This window comes from Solanum lycopersicum, chromosome 4, assembly GCF_036512215.1.
Source record: "Solanum lycopersicum chromosome 4, SLM_r2.1".
NCBI lineage: Eukaryota > Viridiplantae > Streptophyta > Magnoliopsida > Solanales > Solanaceae > Solanum > Solanum lycopersicum.
In genome coordinates this window covers 5846306-5867310 of record NC_090803.1, presented here as the reverse complement: position 1 = coordinate 5867310, position 21005 = coordinate 5846306, and the positions used below count along the sequence as shown (strand labels likewise).

At 38.7% G+C, this 21005-nt stretch overlaps 1 protein-coding gene, 1 long non-coding RNA gene and 1 pseudogene across 9 annotated transcripts; all 3 read right to left on the bottom strand.

Moving 5' to 3' along the window:
- Nucleotides 1–5316: 5316 nt before the first annotated feature.
- On the bottom strand, nucleotides 5317–7100 carry LOC101256765 (zeatin O-xylosyltransferase-like; annotated as a pseudogene).
- Nucleotides 7101–7536: 436 nt separating this feature from the next.
- Nucleotides 7537–13768, bottom strand: LOC104646683 (uncharacterized). 7 transcript variants are annotated; one of them, XR_002027509.3, is made up of 6 exons: nucleotides 13343–13768; nucleotides 12981–13059; nucleotides 11900–11982; nucleotides 8884–9155; nucleotides 8750–8802; nucleotides 7537–8165 (listed from the first exon to the last, which is right to left on the bottom strand). It is a non-coding gene; the product is annotated as an uncharacterized lncRNA (long non-coding RNA). The 7 variants fall into 7 exon arrangements; XR_003246424.2 differs by having other exon boundaries at nucleotides 8884–8961; nucleotides 11919–11982; XR_011220557.1 differs by having other exon boundaries at nucleotides 7537–8961; nucleotides 9106–9155.
- Nucleotides 13769–14352: 584 nt separating this feature from the next.
- Nucleotides 14353–19980, bottom strand: LOC101258548 (uncharacterized protein At4g19900-like). Of its 2 annotated transcripts, XM_069297011.1 has the most exons (4): nucleotides 18819–19980; nucleotides 18319–18396; nucleotides 16456–16641; nucleotides 14353–14888 (listed from the first exon to the last, which is right to left on the bottom strand). In XM_069297011.1, the coding sequence occupies exons 1-4, from the start codon at nucleotides 18938–18940 to the stop codon at nucleotides 14702–14704; spliced, it is 573 nt and encodes a 190-aa protein (XP_069153112.1). In that variant the 5' UTR covers nucleotides 18941–19980; the 3' UTR covers nucleotides 14353–14701. The 2 variants fall into 2 exon arrangements, with proteins under 2 accessions (XP_069153112.1, XP_069153113.1); XM_069297012.1 differs by lacking the exon at nucleotides 18819–19980 and having other exon boundaries at nucleotides 17139–18396.
- Nucleotides 19981–21005: the final 1025 nt, after the last annotated feature.

Here is a 21005-nt window from a genome sequence, read left to right as displayed (position 1 = left end):
CCCAATTCCTTTGACAGATTTGACTTTCATTTTTGTTTTTAATTTTGCCCTATATATGGTCAAAAACTGATAAACGTAAAACTATAAGTCCTATTGCAGTGCGTATCATTTTTTCGCGTATATATCAAAAAATCAGGTTGGAAATAAAAATTAGCTCTATCGGACATTGGATGCGCGTTTTAAGTCCGTTTAAAGTTCAAATTTTCACAAGTACCTCTTTAAAGTCATATTTTGTGAAACTTCAAATGGCCGTAGATTTTTCCTCGAGCATCTTTTGGAGGCGATTCTTTTTTTAAACTTGCATATTTTTTCAAGATATACGATGCAGACTCAATTCATTTGACCGATTTGACTTTCGTTTTTCCTTATAATGTTGCCCTATATATGGTCAAAAATCGATAACGTAAAACTGTAAGTCCTATGGCAGTGCGTGGTATTTTTCGCATAAATATAAAAAAAATAATCAGGTTGAAAAAAAACTTGGCTCTATCGGACATCGGATGCGCGTTTTAAGTCCGTTTGAAGTTAAATTTTCACAAGTACCCCTTTAAAGTCACATTTCGTGAAACTTTAAATGGGCGTAGATTTTTCCTCGAGCATCTTTTGGGGGCGATTCCTTTTCTAAACTTGCTTATTTTTTTGAGATAAACGCGGTAGAACCAATCCCTTTGACCGATTTGACTTTCGTTTTTCTTATACTTTTCCCTATATATGGTCAAAAACCGATAAACGTAAAACTATAAGTCTTATGACAGTGCGTGGTGTTTTTCGCGTATATAACAAAAAAAAATCACGTAGGAAAAAAATTTGGCTCGATCGGACATTCGATGCGCGTTTTATGTCTGTTTGAATTTCAAATTTTCACAAGTAACCCTTTAAAGTCACATTTCGTGAAACTTTAAATGACCATAGATTTTTTCCTCGAGCATCTTTTGGGGATAATTCTTTTCTAAACTTGCTTATTTTGTTGAGATATACGCGGTTGAACCAATCTCTTTGACCGATTTGACTTTAGTTTTTTCCTTTTAATTTTTTTCCTATATATGGTCAAAACCGATAAACGTAAAAATATAAGTCCTATGACATTGCATTCTATTTTTTTGTGTAGATATCGAAAAAATAATTTGGTTGGAAAGAAATTTGGCTCGATCGGAAATCGGATGCACGTTTTATGTCCGTTTGAAGTTCAAATTTTCACAAGTACCCCTTTAAAGTCACATTTCGTGAAACTTCAAATGGCCGTAGATTTTTCTCGAACATCTTTTGGGATCGATTCTTTTTTTAAACATGCTTATTTTTTCAAGATCTATGTGGTAGACCCAATACTTTTGACCTATTTGACTTTTGTTTTTTCCTTATAATTTTGCCCTATATATGGTCAAAAACCGGTAAACGTAGAACTATAAATCCTATGGAAGTGCGAGCTATTTTTCGCGTAGATATCAAAAATATAATCAGGTTGGAAAAAATTGGCTTGATCGTACATCGGATGCGTGTTTTATGTCCGTTTGAAGTTTAAATTTTCATAAGTACCCTTCAAAATCACATTTCGTGAAACTTCAAATGGCCGTAGATTTTTCCCCGAATATCTTTTGGGGGATATAATTTTTTTGAACTTTCTTATTTATTTGAGATATACGTGTTAGACCCAATCTCTTTGACCGATTAGACTTTCATTTTTTCTTATAATTTTGCCCAATATATGGTCAAAACCCGATAGACTTAAAACTATAAGTCATATGGCAGATTGTAGTGGTTTTCGCGTAAATATTGAAAAATAATCAGGTTAAAAAAAATCGGCTCGATCGGACATCGGATGCGCGTTTTATGTCCGTTTGAAGTTCAAATTTTCAAAAGTACCCCTTAAAGTCACATTTCGTAAAACTTCAAATGGCCGTAGATTTTTCCTCCAGCATCTTTTGGGGGCGATTTTATTTTTAAACTTGCTTATTTTTTTGAGATCTACGTGGTAAACCCAATCTCTTTGACCGATTTGACTTTTGTTTTTTTCCTTATAATTTTGTCTATATATGGTCAAAAATTGATAAACGTAAAACTATAAGTCCTATGGCAGTGCGTGGTATTTTTTAGCATAGATATCAAAAAAATAATCAGGTTGGAAAAAAATTAGCTCGGTCGAACATCGGATGCGTGCTCCGAGGTCGCCCCACCCCCCCCAACCTCGAGGCATCATCGTTCCCCGAGCCCCCCCCCCCCCCAAATCTCGAGGCACCGTCGTGCCTCGAATGTTCAGCATTCATCCGGTTTTGGTAGGTCCTCATGCTTTCAAGGATGCTACTGTTTTATATTCTATCTTAGTTTTAGAGTTGAGCTAGTGGAGTATGTTCCACCAATGTATCTTTCCTATTTTTGTTCAGACTATGTATTGATGCCATTTTGGCAATTATACAAATAATAGATGGTTGATGGTGAACAATTTCATATTTATGAGAATGTTTTTATAAGTATGTTAAGAAACAAAAAGTTTCAAATTTTCCGCTAAAATTAACCTATGTAAAGTAAGAATGACATAAGTAGGCTTGTTTGCGACCTTTGAGAGGTCAACAACGCCGGTCTCGTCTGGAGTCAAGATTTCGGTCATGACATTTATTTATCTAACAATAGACTGTTGTGTTTTACTGAGTGTGAAAAATTAAGGTGAAAGTTGAGGTAATCAGCCAGTTAAGCTACTTAGATTCTCGAATGTTTTATTGAGTGTGAAAAGTTAAAATAGATATTTCTCGTTGACATCCATTTATTACAGAATTGAGTTAAATATGACATTATTATCAAATCATTTTGGCAATGCACATGACATGAAAAATCAGATTAACGCCACAAATTTTTGCGAGCTCATAATTTTTTCTTTGTTACATCGATATTTCTATCATGAGCTATATAAAATTTTAAATAATAAACTTAACATAGTATTCAGTTTTTTTCCAAATCTGTATAATTTTCAAATAATATTTCTAAAAAATACTCAAATTTTACTATCATCACTTATTCAAGAAAAGAAGTTACTCGACATAATTTTGAAATACAAATAGGTATCGATTGAATTTTTGTCATATCTAATCAAATCCTACTAAGTGATTTTGGTGTTTAATATCTACAGAAAATCATTTAGAATTCTCACTTATTTAGAAAAAAAATGTTACTCTGCATATAGAGAGGTGTCCGTTGGAGTTTTGTCATATCCAATCAAGTTCTACTAAGTAATTATTAGTTATTTTTCCTATTTTAGTACAAAAAAAATCATCCAAATATGGAATGTACGTAAATTAAAATGACAAGTAATGACTATATAAGTAAGACAACAATGGAAAACTTCATATAAAATTAAGAACTACAATATTTGTGTTTATACATCATTAATTATAATTTTGTAATAAAGCTCCAAAGAGTTACATGGATAAGAATTCTTCAAAAATAAAATATGCGATTACCGTTGATGACTATTCATTATCTTTCATGGGATGCAAAAATAGTACTATTGAGAAATTACAAAATCACTCCATCAAGTCTAAGTTGACGGTTGGTGAGCAAAATGGAATTTTGAGTTCCTTGGATAATGCCACAAAATACAAGGTTTATTTTCCTTTTTCTACTTCATAAATATATATATTTTCCAATTATTATTTTTAATAGATATTGTCAAACATTCTTTAATCAATTCTTTTTAATTATTATTTTTAATAGATATTTTCAAACATTCTTTAATCAAGTCTTAGATGTAAGTAAATATTTTGTTTTAGTCCATTTTGGTTTAGCAGTAGGAATGAAAGGTCAAGTTCAAGATACCAACCATACGGAAAAGAAATTGATCCAAACAATGATAGACATGTTTTCTGTCTTCTATTCTCCAAATTATCATCAATATGTAAAAAACAGTTCAGAGTCAAGATAAAAAAAACTCTCAAGGGTATGACTATTTCAGTGAAGTGATTACATTGACAAGTGTGGAGAGTCGAAAAGAAAATAAACATGAGTTGTGCAGTCTTGTTGGAATGCACAAGACATCCACTTCGATACCCCAACCAATATTGTTGAATCTGCTTAGTACGCAAATAAGGCTCAAAATACTGACATTCAAGAAACACCATTTTTAGGACCAATGTTTTATTGCCTCAAAATACGATAGTGCTCTTCATCTATATTGGCACACATCTCATAAAGACACTTTTGGCGCACATCTCATAAAGACAAAAGTGTCTTGTAGCCTGTAAAACCTAGTTCATTATGCTTCTCTGAAACAGGTTTTGTAAATACTAATCCTCTATCTTCATTTCTTCGTCATTAGGATGTTGCATAATTTATCACCTCTATATTGATTCTAGAAACATTGCAGGCTTGAATACTACTGTACTCGTACACCAGTTGCAGGTAATTCCGTTCAGCAAAACATCTAGTCCTCTTGATTCTGTACATTTATAGAAAAAGAGAACATTTAAAAAGTTGAAATGACTTCACATGAAGTGGAAATTTTTCAATATGAAATGCATCTACTCACAGGTCGATCATTTAATGTCAGGTTTTAACTCACAGTAATAAGCATTTGAGAGCCCTATCAAACGCGTGCCTCAGGGGCGGGGGGCGACCCCGACTGTTCTACCAGAGAACTTGCTGAGGTTTCCCTTCATCACTTCCAGCAAAATCAAGTGGCTTGAACACAAAAAATGCTGCATGTAAAGCAGGTTTAACCAACCGCACAAAGTATTCAAATACCCTTTCTGCCCACTGGATTATTCTGTTGCTATAGTCACCAACCAGATTCAGTAGTAGTCAAAGAAATGTTAGAGACAATGTGGCTGAATAAGTCTCGGGATAACGGGGAAGGAAAGCCTCAATACTTTTCTGAAGACGAGATCTGTACGAATTAACAAGTAGCTCATTCTCGAGCATTTTTGTTTTCTCTTTTCAAGTGTTTTGTTTACTTTATATTTTTGTCTGTATTTTAAAATGATCTTGTAATGCTCCAGGACTACATAATATCAGAAAACACTCAGTCTGTCTAAAGGAGTACCTTTTTTTTGGCACAATTTGTTTCGATTCGATGTTTGATATTCATTTTGGAGTTTGACTAATCGTGAACAAAAAGTCTCACTTTGAAAGGTCCAACACTTCATGCCAAAGGTGATCTCAGATTAATGTTCGAACCTCATGTCTCTGGTTAAGGATAGTAATTAAGTCAAAAGAGTTTTGGGAATATTTGAAGACATAACAAGTTTTTTCTATTTGTTGGGAAAATCAGCTGTGATGAACTTTTCAATCGTGATTTCTCAGATGTTCACTCAACTAATAAAGTACTAATAGTTATTATCATCACGTAAGTCATTTTCTTTATCGAAAGACCAACAGAATCACACTGAAAATGGCTACAGCAACACATTATACAAATAGAAGAACTATCTCTCTTGCCAAGATGTAAAATAGTAAACGCGATCGAAATGATAACATAAACAAGTAACCAGCAATGTTCTTTGTTTTTCTGAATCAATATTCATTAGTTGTTGAGAGCTAGAAGATTAAGTCTATCTTGTGATATGCGCGATGAAAGAATCCAACTCTATTCGAGAAGCTCCCCCTTTCTCTGTGGACTGTCTTACAGCTTCTCCCAATTCTTCTGCTCTTTTTCTAATCACATTGCCTTCTTCTGATGCCATCAACTTCCTCACGACGTCCTCAATAGTGGATGCATTCACCAGCTCCTCGCGTTTCTCCCACTCCCTCACAATCAGGCCTATTTTTAACACGTCCGTCACCAAGAAACCAGTCATTGGTTGATCAGAGTGCATAGGCCAAGCAGCTATAGGCACCCCCATAGTAATACTCTCTATACAAGAATTCCATCCACAATGACTCATGAACCCGCCTGTAGACGAATGAGCCAAGATTTCTGGTTGTGGTGCCCATTCTCTTACCACTAACCCGACCCCTTTTACTCTTTCCTCAAACCCTTCAGGCAACTCAACTCTCCTAGCTTCCTCAGTAAAGATATCTCCTCTATCCGCGTCCCTTAACACCCATATAAACCTCTGTTTGCTCTGCTCTAATCCCATCGCGAGCTCCTTGATTTCCCTATCAGAAAATGAAGTTGTTGTTCCAAAAGACACATAAAGTACTGATCTTGGAGGTTGTTTGTTAAGCCAATCCAAACATATATCCTCCTTATTCGATATACGATCTATTTTAGTAGGCAAAAGTGGTCCAATTGCCCAATTTTTCTTCTTCTGATCACTTGCTACTTGTGCTAACAAATCAAGAAACTTACCTTCAATCACTTTGCTTGTATTATGTATATCACCTGATCTAATATCTAAATATGGACTCTGAGAAGCTCCGCGATCTCTGATTTTATCCGTCATAATTCCATCAAGGGAAGGTAACTTTTTAAGCAATTCCTCTTCAAGTTGAACAGACATTCCAACAGACAAACATATAATACAGTAGAAAGTGAACACAGAAATGCAATTAAATATATAGGATTCCGCGTTGTGCAAGGATGAAACATCCTGAACGTTATAGGACATTAAAGAATCATGAACAACAACGAATCGTCTTGATTTTGAGGAAATATCACGTGAGAAGGAAGCAATAGGCTCGCGAAGAAGCATACAAGCATCCCATGATGGCTCAAGATGTGATGGAAATTTGCTCGATGCATTAGGATCAGGTGCAGGAGAGGTAAAATCAGGTGTTGGGATATCATGGAAATGATTTTGGCTATGTCTGAAGGATTTAACGCATTGGCTCGAACACGAGCTTGAAGATTATGTGTAGCTGAGCCAACATAATAGACTGGAAGATCATCATATGATGAGGTGATTAAACAAGCAAGTTGAAGAAGTTGATTAAGATGGCCTTGTCCTGGAAATGGAACCATAACTATAGCTACTTCATCTTCTTTTAAATCGGAATTTCGTACTTCTGTCTGATCCTCCATGTCTTCTGATTGAGCTTGTGTTACAAATAATTTATAAAAATCGAAATTTTGTATTTCTGTCTAAGAGATTTGAACTTGTAAAATTTTTGAAGTTGCTCTTGAAATGATTAATAATATTATATTTATGAAATATGAAATAAAAACATTGACTTACACAATTTGTGTTGTGAAAGCAAAAAAGGACAGGCTAACTAATCCAGCCACTCATCCCTCAATTATTGGTGGATTTAAATCTTATCATCAATCTTAATTTTCTTGGAAAAAAAATAATGTTTTGTGTCATGTTGTTTTAAAGTCAAAGTCATTTTGTCCACGTTATTATATACAAAAATATATAGTCAAACTTTTCTATAATACTATATTTTCTTATGAGATCGATTTTTCATGTTATATTACGATACACGTCATATAAAATTATATCACTATTCGTACATTGATTAATTTTGTCTTTTACTAAACTGATGTTATTCTGGTTGAATTTTATACTGAAAGCACTTATTAACTCTCACTTTGATTTCATAAATCCAAAGATGGAAATAAAATATCTAAAAATATTTTGTATATAAAAATAAAATATAGTACAGTACTAGTTATGAAATTATATTAACAATCTATTTCATATCAGGTAATCTTAATGATTGTATCAACAACAAACAACAAGAAATTCAGTGTAATTTTTTGATTGTCCCTTGACGATAATCTGGACTTGGAACTGACAATGTGACCGAACTCATACAGGTACATGGAGTTAGATTCCATTAATATAATTTTGAGAAAAATACTAAAGCATCCTTCTCAATCAGCTACTACAATTTGCCTGTCTAATTTCTTCTTATGGTCTCACTGTGTACTAAGTTGGCTTAGCCAAACTACAACTATCAGGCTAGGGTTCGATCCAACGCCTTAAATCCTCCGGACACACCCCTTGATTTGGGACACTTGTATGCTTCTTCGCGAGTCCATTGCTTCCTTCTTTTAGACTTTAGAGACATTTTGTCTAAAGCAAGACGAGTTGTTGTCGTTCTAATGTCCTATAATGTTTTCATCTTCCATGTCATTCATTAGCTTCTTGGACATCACCACCAGTTCGGCTCCATTCATCCAATTCTCTGCATACAACAATGATGAGATCTTTGAACAAGAATCCCCTGTGCGGATATGTGCTTTCTAAGCTCATTCATTGAGCTCGTGTTATGTTTCCACAACTTCCTCGGACAATCTGCACTGACAAGAACAGATTAGAAGATTACATGAGTTCATTTAAGCGTGTACATGAAATGGAGAAGTAGTATACGATAGATGATACTAATGTTTTAACTTTGTCAAGATTGACAGAGTACTTATTAAGATTGCGGATAACTTAGGAGGGGGAGAATATGAAGCTTTAAAATGTTATTATTCCCCAAATCTTCAGAAACTTGATCCTAATTAGTGTTTACTTGAAGAATCAGCAATCACATATCACAGACATCAAGTTCCACGTTCAGGGTTTTGGCTGAAGCACTTCTTCTTGCCACACTCGTTTGTTCCTCTTCTGATTTTATGTTTGAGAAGAACATCACAAGACAAGCAATACATTCATGCACAATCCAGACTGAGAAATTAAGCGATCATTCGACTAAAATTGTTGCTTGGGATTCATATCATATAATATCAAACTAAAGGGTCACACTGACAGGAAAATTTTATTAGTCGAGCATAATAATTTTATCTTTTTAAAGATGGGTATAAAAATCCTACAATATATAGAAAAGATGTATTTCCTCAGAAGTACAAGAAGTGTATAAAACAAAACAGTATGACCTCTTCAGTGACCACCACAGCATGCTACGATATCATTTGCTGACATAGATATTCTGCCTCACACATAAAATTGAATCATTAGCGACCATAACTAGAATAAACTTGCAAGTTTTTGCACGAAGGAATGAATTTACCCAGCCAATATGAATACAGAAACAATCAGACAACGACTCAGCAGCACCACAACAAGCCCAACAAGAACCACAATGTCCCTAAATACAAACGGTCAGATTGTTCAAATACCCAAAGAGCAATTATTAGCATAAGGAAGAAAAACAAATGATTGAATTAGAACCAAGACAAATCAACTAATCACAAAACAGTACATGACATCAAAAGATGGAAAGCATTAGCACCACTCTATAGATTCCGCTTTAGCTTGGGATATTGGATTTTCTGCAACAACCTGCTTGCCGTTCACAAAAGAAATTATGTATTCAACAATGGACTACAGGTATAGGCTTCATCATATGGTACTTTAACCAACCAAGACTAAGCTTTTGCAATAATTGGACCTAAAACATCCATATAATTCAGACTAAACTGTCAACCTTATAAATGCTATTAAATTGAATCCCTACAATCCCAGCCGTTGTAATGTTGAAAGCAACATTGAGAATATGAAAGAGATTAAGACCATGTAATTTTCTTCATTTGACCTACATACTTTTTTCTTTCTTCTACCCGTAAAACACACACAACCATTGTTGCAAAATGTAGAACTGCAAGTGTATGACTAAGTTAAACAATAATTGATTTTGGTACATTAACATTAAGGAGTTAGTTGAAAATATAAAAACAAATGCTTTCATTTTCTTCGTTTAGCAAACGACTTTGCTAACTAAGTCTTAAATCATTGTGCCTGCCCTAAGTCTTACTACTCACAAATTATGGCATCAGCATCTAAATATAACTAAGTAAGATAGCGTCAAGTTCAGGCTCTCCCGAGGCCGCCCTCCACCCCCCAGCAGCCTCGAGGCACCGTCGTGCCCCCCCGAGTACGCCCCCCCGAGCAGCCTCGAGGCACCGTCGTGCCCCCCCGAGTATGCCCCCCCGAGCAGCCTCGAGGCACCGTCGTGCCCCCCCGAGTACGCCCCCCCGAGCAGCCTCGAGGCACCGTCGTGCCCCCCCGAGGCCCCCCGAGCAGCCTCGAGGCACCGTCGTGCCCCCCCGAGGCCGCCCCCCCCCCCCCGAGGCCCCCCGAGCAGCCTCGAGGCACCGTCGTGCCCCCCCGAGGCCGCCCCCCCCGAGGCCCCCCGAGGTCGCCCCCCCCCCCCCCCCCCCCCCCCGAGGCCCCCCGAGGCCGCCCCCCCCCCCCGAGGCCGCCCCCCCCCCCCGAGGCCGCCCCCCCCCCCCCCCCCCGAGGCCCCGAGCAGCCTCGAGGCACCGTCGTGCCCCGAGGCCGCCCCCCCGAGGCCCCGAGCAGCCTCGAGGCACCGTCGTGCCCCGAGGCCGCCCCCGCCCCCCCGAGCAGCCTCGAAGCACCATCGCCCCGAGGCCGCCCCCGCCCCCCCCGAGCAGCCTCGAGGCACCGGTGCCCCGCGGCCGCCCCCCGAGCAGCCTCGAGGCACCGGTGCCCCGCGGCCGCCCCCCGAGCAGCCTCGAGGCACCGGTGCCCCGCGGCCGCCCCCCCGAGCAGCCTCGAGGCACCGGTGCCCCGCGGCCGCCCCACGGGGCCCCGCGGCCGCCCCACGGGGCCCCGCGGCCGCCCCCCGAGCAGCCTCGAGGCACCGTCGTGCCCCGAGTCCGCCCCCCGCCCCCCGAGCAGCCTCGAGGCACCGTCGTGCCCCGAGTCCGCCCCCCGCCCCCCGAGCAGCCTCGAGGCACCGTCGTGCCCCAAGTCCGCCCCCCGCCCCCCCGAGCAGACTCGAGGCACCGTCGTGCCCCAAGTCCGCCCCCCCGAGCAGACTCGAGGCACCGTCGTGCCCCAAGTCCGCCCCCCCGAGCAGACTCGAGGCACCGTCGTGCCCCGAGGCCGCCCCCCCGAGCAGACTCGAGGCACCGTCGTGCCCCGAGGCCGCCCCCCGAGAGCAGACTCGAGGCACCGTCGTGCCCCGAGGCCGCCCCCCAAGAGCAGACTCGAGGCACCGTCGTGCCCCGAGACCGCCCCCCCGAGCAGCCTCGAGGCACCGTCGTGCCCCGAGTCCGCCCCCCGCCCCCCGAGCAGCCTCGAGGCACCGTCGTGCCCCGAGGCCGCCCCCCCGAGCAGCCTCGAGGCACCGTCGTGCCCCGAGGCCGCCCCCCCGAGCAGCCTCGAGGCACCGTCGTGCCCCGAGGCCGCCCCCCCGAGCAGACTCGAGGCACCGTCGTGCCCCGAGGCCGCCCCCCCGAGCAGACTCGAGGCACCGTCGTGCCCCGAGGCCGCCCCCCCGAGCAGACTCGAGGCACCGTCGTGCCCCGAGGCCGCCCCCCCGAGCAGACTCGAGGCACCGTCGTGCCCCGAGGCCGCCCCCCCGAGCAGCCTCGAGGCACCGTCGTGCCCCGAGGCCGCCCCCCCGAGCAGACTCGAGGCACCGTCGTGCCCCGAGGCCGCCCCCCCGAGCAGACTCGAGGCACCGTCGTGCCCCGAGGCCGCCCCCCCGAGCAGACTCAAGGCACCGTCGTGCCCCGAGGCCGCCCCCCAGAGCAGACTCGGGGCACCGTCGTGCCCCGAGACCGCCCCCCCGAGCAGACTCGAGGCCACGAGCAGACTCGGGGCACCGTCGTGCCTCGAGTCCGCCCCCCCGAGCAGCCTCGAGGCACCGTCGTGCCCCGAGGCCCCCCCCCCCCCCCCGAGCAGCCTCGAGGCACCGTCGTGCCCCGAGGCCGCCCCCCGAGCAGACTCGAGGCACCGTCGTGCCCTGAGGCCGCCCCCGCCCCCCGAGCAGCCTCGAGGCACCGTCGTGCCCCGAGGCCGCCGCCCTCCAAGCAGCCTCGAGGCACCGTCGTGCCTCAAAGCCGCCGCCCTCCTAGCAGCCTCGAGGCACCGTCGTGCCCCGAGGCCGCCCCCCCGAGCAGCCTCGAGGCACCGTCGTGCCCCGAGGCTGCCCCCTCGACCTAAAAAAAACAAAGTTAGAATGCACTTAAACAATTCAATTTATATAGTAAAACAAAAAGAAGACAAAGAAAATGAGTTGGGTTGAGTAATCATCAAATATTCAATTTATGCACCCAATGAAGTTTTTCTAACCTTTCACAATGAAGGGAAAAGGATTGAACCAAGGGTTGTTTTATCCCATCAATCTTTATCTTCTCTGCATGTACATGGTTTTGAGTATATAAATCAATATACTATACTAACATGACAGAAGTGATGCTGAAGTTTCACAAATTAATCAAGATAAAGGAGATGAGAAAAGGAACAGTTAGAGCAGAAGACAAGACAAACATATTTTAAATGACCAAACACGGAAATTTTGAAGGATTATAATCCATGTTGAGCAATCAAACTCTAAAAAATGATGTTTCTATTCTAATCATGGATGAGCCAACTGATCATGCTAGGTAAAAGGGATCAATGAATTAAAATGAAGAGCAGTTTCAATAGAAACAGATTTACTGCTTGGTCTGACAGCGGAGGATGCTGGAACTGTATTACTTAACACTTGCAATCTTGGATGTACATGGTACCAAAGCCAAAAATGATTCCTAGTAGTTAGTCACAACTTCAGATACAAAAAACAATTTATTTTTTTTCAATCTACTCTCGGTGAAAATCAGCTTATAAAGTAATAGAAACCTTAGTGTGAAAACTTTTCTTCAACCTAATAACATAAACATTAGAACTTTCTTCAAATGTTCGAAATGCAAAGTGGCAAGATTCATAATACTTTTTAACCATTAAAGGATACTTAACTCAGACATAATTTTAGAAAAGATTCAACTTCCAAATATCACAATCTTGGCCAAAAAATTGAAATCCCGTATCAAAAACCCTCATATCATTTCACTTGATTTTCAGAACTTTAATTTTCACCCTCATATCAAAAACCTTCAATCATTTTACTTGTCTAAAATCTTAGAATAAACCCACCCACCCACCCAAAAAAAAATCACAAAACTCACCGACATTTCACTTGCACAAATTTATAGAAACCCCATAGGCATACAGAAGATGATTCCAACATATAGAAAATGAATCATTGAACCAGTAATAAGAAAAATACACACAAAAAAATATGATAAATACTTTCCTACAGTAAAAAAGAAATACAAATAAAAAAGTTGAGACCAAAAACAGGGAAATACTCACACAAGGTTGGAAGAATAAGAGATCAGCAGAGACAGTTGATGATTCGATACATTAGAAAATTCCCGTCGTTTCTTGGCCGCTCCAGTTTTCAATTTCGATTTTCAAATGTGAAGTAATATATACGTTAGAAGCAGACAAGGGTTTGAATTTAGTGAATGAATTTTCAAAGAAATTTTTTCAAACTTGAAATAGATGGAATAATAATTGAAGATAAATGATCCCAAGCATGATTTACTAAATTACACATTTCTACGAGTTGATTTTGAGGTTCAATTGATCAATCAATCAACTAAGCCCCCAAACCCTAAGCCATAGGAAAAAGTAGCTGAATACGATCGAGCAGTGGGATTCAAGAAGCATACCAATGTCTGTCGCTCATCATTTGCCTGACAACCAGCTCCTTCTTGTTTTGTCCTCGCCACCATGATCTTCACCATTGTCTGCAGCATACACACCCAGAAAAAAACTTGATTTCTTTTAAAATCCAAATTGAAAATGGAATTCAAACTTATGCAGAACAAGAGCCGTTGTATCTATGAGAAAAGAGAAGAGAAGAGCGGTCGAGGAGCCTTGAAAAGAGAAGAGCCGTTATGGGTGGAACTGCTAGTATTTATAGTGTGCTTTCTCAAATTGGAATTTAAATAAATTTACATTGAAATGGATTTTAATAGCAAGAGCCGTTATTATTTTTTTGAAAATATAATCTAACTAATTAATACTAATTTAATAAGATATTTGATTGAAACAAAAAAAAAATATGATAGTTTATTTTAAAAAAGGACAATATTATTTTAAAATTACTTTAGAAACATTGTGAATTTATACAATTATTTTAAAGTGTTTCAATTAAAAACACTTGATGATTAATCTACATTTTGGAAAGTAGTAATAATACTAATCAATAAATTTAAATAATTTTTCTAAACATTTTTTTCCAGTTACGAAATATTTTTAAAAAAATTAACGAAACTTTTTTTTTAAAATACTGAGCAGTAAGGCGCACGACTTAGAAGTAACAACACGAGCAGTGCATTTCGTTATTGACTTTTCGTTGTTACAAGCAAGCTTATTTGTACACTCCTCTTTCATCTCGTTAGTTTCAAATTATCATTTTATGATAGAACCTCTAATGATGTTGTGTGTCATAACATGTTTCCTTTGAGTTCTGCGTTTCTTTTAGCTATGATTATTCATTTTCTCTTGCACTTCATCCGTCAAGTTATTTTGATTGAAGTCATCATCATAGCACTTGAAGTTAGCGCTCAATCGACGTTCAAGGCCACTTTAATCCTCTGATATGACAAAGATCCTAAATCCATACAATATCACAGTACCCATTATCATCACTGGACGCAGCAAACACCTTCGTGGGTTACATAAAAACAATCATACAAGAACATCATTTAAATATATCATTGTCCTGTTGCCAATGACTACAAATAGTTCTACAAAACTCACAAGGGGAAATATACAGTAAGAACTCAGCTACAAAAAGCAGGACCTCTAATTCGTCCCTCGAGGGAATCTACAAAAACTAATATAGACTAACAACACAAGGTCCAGAAAGCCAACCAACTGGAGATTCATATTTTGTACAACAAAAAATTATATATTCTTCATGGATGAAGCAGCACCGGAATATCTTTAAAAGCCGTGAGGTATATCTAATGGCATGAAAACAAAAATGCTTTAAAAGGTCATCCATCTGCTTTAATGGTGTTTCACAATGTGTCAGAGCAACGTAGGCAATTGTAATTAATGAGCCGGTGTGCAAGGCTGCCAGCCTCTGGAACCATAGCTGAAGTTAAGCCATTCCAAAAGTGAAATGTGACAGCTTCTTTGACGATAGTTTTAAACAGCATATCTTGTTCAGCTTTCTCAGTTTCCATTGCTGGTGCCAAGAAGTATCTGTCAAAACAAAGAGTTGTAATGAAGCCCAAAATATAGAAGGCCGCTTTTTGAGAGTTCAAAGATGTCAAATAAGATTGGATGGGAATTAGCTGACGTCTTAAAAAGATATTTTACTCTCACATCTAGTCACAGGGGGTGTGTTTAAAATATTTACAAGAACAACAACAATATATAAGTTGTGTAATGAGCTCAAAAAATCTATATGTGGCTCTGAAGTCTGTTGCATCAGCCATGTTACACCAAAAAAGCAATGAAGAAATGCATCCGTACATAACACTAATTGCATATTCTTTTTTGCTTTCAAAAAAATCGTGTTTCTCGTAAGGGTTTCCAAATTTTTACCTTTATCTTTTCCAACATCTTTTCTACTAGAAGGAGATCTCTTGTTGATTCAAGCATTATCAAGTTACCGATAATCAGTTTTCATTGAAACTCAAGGTTAGTTTCCCAATCGGGCTTTACAGTTCGGAGAATACAAGTCCTTGAATAGATGAATTTATTATTTTTGATGAAGTAAGATGTTGCAGAAACTCCAATTTAGTCAGGGGGTTAACCACAAGCAAATGTATGGTCTCCAAGCCATATTGTGGGAGCTAATGAAATCCAGGGATAAATTGCTGGGCTCTCAGAGGGATAATTCTATTTAGTGGGGGATAGATAGAATTTCACTCCTTAATTCCATTTTTTTTAAGGTTCTGCTAAAATCAGGAAGCTCTAACTAGACTGAGTTTTCAAAGTTTTGAACAAGTGACCTGTTCTGGGACAAATTTGCAATATTTAAGTTCTGTTAACCATACAACTATAGTTTTAAAATAGGGATAAGATTCTTAAGCCATATTCTGAACTAAAAGCCATGTGTGCTATAATCAATAACTACAATAACATACCTCCTATAATCCCACAAATGAGGTTCGAGGAGGGTGGTGTGTAAAGCAAACTTTACCCCTACCTTGGTAGGTTGAGAGATTGTTTACGGAAGATTCTCAGCTCAAGTAAAGCATTTCAAGAAGGTTGAAAAGAGGATACAATAGTAAAGAAGCCATGCTGAAAATAATGAAGAAAAGAATAATCTCAACAACACAAATACGATAACTGAAGCAAAGAACACAACATGCAATAATAAAATTGAAGAATAATAAGAGAGTAATACTAAATTACTAATAATACTGTCTAGGAAAAATAGACAATACTCGACTACCTACTAGCATTCTACATTAATCTTGGACCTTTTTATCTAGGGACATGTCCTCAATAAGCTGCAAATGTGTCATGCTTTATCTAATCACATCTCGTTAATACTTTTTCGGCCTACCGCTACCTCTCCTCAAACCACAATTGTCAACCTGTCACACCTCCATCTCAACACTTCTGCTACTTTCATCTCCTACACGTGTGAGTTCTTAACCCGCCTACACACTTCCCCATACAACGGTATGAACAATAATCAAACGTTCAAAGTAATAAATAATAAATCTTTCACTAAAAAATTTAAGCACTCACAATTCTAAGTACCACCTTTTAATACTTTTGACCTCAAGATTAAAAAAGATGTTAAGTTTGCTACCTGGTAATATTGTTATGACCGATGGGGAAGAAAACAAACGAGGGTTGAAATTTGATCTCCCTCTTTCTACCGGAAAGATTTCCATTGACGGAAAAGTTACTAGCAATTCTTGTCAAAAGATCAGCTCCATTCCATCTCAATTGTGTGTAATCATAAGACTCCTTCAAACACTCCATTACAAAAGGACTGCAGAAGACATACAATAAAGTGAATCTTGGTCATAGGGCAGATAGAAGAGAATAATAATTTACATTTATAAGCTTTTGCTAGGAATACTTGTGTTCCTATCCTTCTCCCGCAATAAACTGTAGCAAATATTTCTGACAGATTAACAGGTGCAATAAGAGGTTATTGTTCAAAACTTGCATCCTCCGATAGCGTTTTCAGGCTGCTAAGGACAACCCAAACATATTTTTGAAAACACAGTGGTATCTTGCTCAGCTTGCGTGCACCTCGATCAATCTTTACTTTATGAATGTGTAATTTTATCCACATAAAGCAGCCCTTCCCTAATTCCCTCTATTTTCCTTATCCATGTCTCTTCCTCAGTGGGCCTCAAAATATTAGGCATGGGACATACTAAAATGCCACAGAAAGGGTGGTTATTGCAAGGTCCAAGCACACCAGAACCAGAACAGAGCACTTCAGAAGTATTCAAGAGGCAAAGATTGTTTTGAAAGTACCTGTGCTTTCTAAAAGCCATTACAGCACCATTCAAAGTTTTTCCACGTCGGTCATCCTCAAAAGCAACAGTATTACTAAGTGAAGACAATGAATTCAACACTATGATGTGCAACAACTATAAACTTCACCAAAAGAAATTAAGTTTTTATATTACTAAAGTTGGAACAATCCTGCAGAAAATAGAATGGACAAAAGTTCATTACAGACATTAGATTTCAGCTTTCATATGCTCCTTAAATCAATTTTTTTTATAAGGTAAATAAATTCTTTAATGTGAATCAGGGAATGATTGAGATGTAACACATTTCATGATCCTAGTTTCATAAGGTTCTTTGCCAGGAGATGTTGGTGCAGCCTCACCACAACCCACTTTCTCTAAGGATAACTCATGTAATTCATCTATAAAAAAAAACTCACTAGAAGCAGCAAATTTCTGGAATTATGTGATTTTAAAAAGAAGCTGTCCATGTGCCACAGACACAAGAATGAGTTATTCACTAACATATACTAACAGCAAAATCTTTTGTATGACTCAGAAAAACTTAGATCCTTCTTCAGTAGTCCTCTCACCGTCATTTTATATGAAGTGTTTCTAACAATCATCAATTCCATTTCTTAACTTCATGAACAACCAGTCTTGTGGTTTACTAGACCAAGTTTAAGAATATCAGCTATGGGAAACAACATCCGAAAGAAAAATATTACAATCACATTGAAATAAACTTCAGCAAATTGAATTCTTAAAAAAAAAAGCTCAGCAAATTGAAGTTAATCTATTGCATTAGAGAAGGTAATTGTTTCTGCCGTCAACTGATAAATCTCGAAAAAATTATTGGAATCATTTTTCTATTATACAAATAATACCTTTTGAAATAAATAGTCGAGATCTTAAGTGCGAGCTCCTTATCTAATTTGCCTTACCTCAAGTCAAATGTTATATAAAGGAAACACCAGATTTTTTTAACTCTGTTATGCAAAACTACGTGGAAGGTAATACGTTTAAAATTAAAACTACAATGCATCATCATAGAGATAACACCTCGATTAGCTTCACAGTACATAACAATTTAAATACATTGGGAAGTGTATATTTTCCAAATTGCTAACTTGTATAGAGCTGCCAGCCTGACTAGTTCACTGTAATGGAAAGGATAGTGTCTTGTCTGCTTCCACTCATACCAGAAAGAAGCAAATACATGTGTTGGTGTGCCTAGTAGGAGCTCATCAAGATTGGGCATCACAACAGCCACTTTGAAGCTGCGGAAAATAATCTATCATCAAATCCATCTCTAGTAAAGTGCAAATGGAAGAATAAAACACCATAGACATGCATTTTTGCGTATATACACAAAGAGAACTTGAGATTATCTTCTTTTACAAAAAAAACTGTTGTTTTAAGTAAGAACTTAAGACTTATTGGAAGCACTTTGAGTATGATGTTCACGAGGCAAATATGGATAACTTCAGATGAAAATATTAGTCAAACAAACAACAACTAGAGGCAGATCCAGGTACTTTTAGCAAATGAACTCATTGTATTTTATCTACTGTTTGTAGCAATATTCGTGGATTTTAACTCATAAATTTATGCTTGGCACCGGGTACGTGTACTCTACATCTGCCTCTGCCAACAAGATAACAAATCTAGACTGATGGAAGAAAGAAATTCAGTAATTTACCCATCCTTCACAAAACCACTAAAGAAATTAAGTTCGATTGTCTCAGAGAAAACCACCACACAAGCATCCCGGTGACAGTTAAGTACACTCTCAAGTCCCCTCTGATACCGAGCGGTAAACATCCATGCTGGAGAATTCCAGACGATGAAAACTCTCTAGTACATTTTTCTTTCCTGAAAAATGAGTCCATAAAGTTAGTGAAAGACAACCGGGGATGCAAGCCCGGAAAGTAACCCCATCTCTTCCACAACTTTCATATTACCATTCCTTATCTCTTCCTTACTCCTAGGAGCTGAATCTCCATCACTATCATAAACAACTCTTTTTCCAATTCTAGCATCATCGTTTAAAGTTCTACGCTTCACTCTCTTACCTCTATTCACATCCTCATCATTAGTTTTCACTAATTCACTATTGAATTTCAACTCCTTCAACTCGAAAACATCATTTTTCGCCAGCCCCGCCATCTTCTGTAACTCCAAAGCATCATTAACCAACTCAGATTTGTCAATTCAGACACTGATGGTAACCAGAAATGGGACTTACTTAAACTCATTTAAGACAATCTTATCCCCTTTAGTCAATCCAGTATTCCCGGCTCCATCAGGATCCTGCAACATGGGATTATTATTTTGATTCAACGCCACATCTTCAAGACTTCAACACTCTCAATTTCACCCAACATCATTCGATCCAAACGCGGCCTTAGATTCATCACTCTTAGACCCTAATCCTAACTTCATCCTCTATTCAAAATTAACGTAATCTTCCCATTCCTCAATCGGTCGTACAAATACGTCGAGGAAACCCTAGGATGCTGATTGATGATTTCTTCATCGTCCTGTTCAGAGATTCATTGGATAAGAGGAACTCATCATCGTTACTGCTGTTTCTGTCAGCAACGTCGAGCTCGTCGATGCGGTCATCGGAGGAACGATAATCAGCGTCAGCTAAATCGTCGACGAGAGGGTTGTTCAGTGAAATGGTGTCGGAGATTTTCATTAAAATTAAAACGTCTTAATTTTAGTTAATAATGTGATTTTGTCCTGTTTAATTGGTCGAATTTTTCTGGAAAAACAAATAATTCAACGGATCACAAAATTTCAACGAATATACTCTTAAGGGTATGACTATCCCAATAAAGCCATTACATTGACAAGTCAGGAGAAATATCATTTTAAAAATAATGTTTTATTGCCTCAAAATACAATATGTTTCACTCTGTGTTAAGAAAATGGCTGTTAAGGCATGCTTGACTTTCTTATTTGACCTAAAATAGGAGTACTCCCTCCGTTGGTTTTAAATTGTCATATTGTGTCTTTTGAATTAATTTAATTAATTTTAAAAATTAAATTAGATTATATTAATTAGATATTTTGAATTAATAGTTTAGATATTCAAAAGTTATATAGAAATTATTATAAATTGCAATATTTTGCATAGGATGAGTTTGTCCGTGTTTATTTAGGATAAAATTGTAGGATAATTTATCTCAAAAATATGGTGTTACGGAATTAATCTCGAAATAACTTATTTTCAATCCAAATAATCATAAATTTTTTAATATAGTTTGCAATGGATGCTCAGACAATTCACCTCGTCATTGATAAACCACCAAGAAAATATTGTCTCGCAAACATTTATATTGTGAATTGAGGTAGTGTAAAAGCAATCTCTTGTTGTAATAGTATTTGATGAATGTGTAAGTGGTTGGCTTACACATTTTATACCCTTAGAGTTTCGTCCTCGTTCAAATCAGTGACCGATGTTGCATCTACTACTTCCTTCAATTTTCCTCGTAAAAGAGAGTCGTCTTTGAAATCAAAGTTCAAGACTAATCAGCCTATAAGAACTGATTCTTGTAAAGAGCATGAAAATAATAAGACTAATAACGTGTCACATATTCTAACTCCGGAGAAACTAAAAAGTCATTTGATCAAGTTTAAGTTGATGGTTGGTCAAGAAAATGGAATAGCAGTAGCAATGGAGGTCCTATAAGAAGGTCACCTAATAGGGCAAGTGTAAGATACCAACCATTTTGGAAAGAAATTGGTCAAAACAATCAAGAATCATCATATAGGCATGTTAATTTCTCTCTTTTACTCTCCATAAATTATCATTAATAATATTAATTAATAATGCTCAATATAACTTGTCTCATCTTGTTAATAATATTTTTCAGGGTTG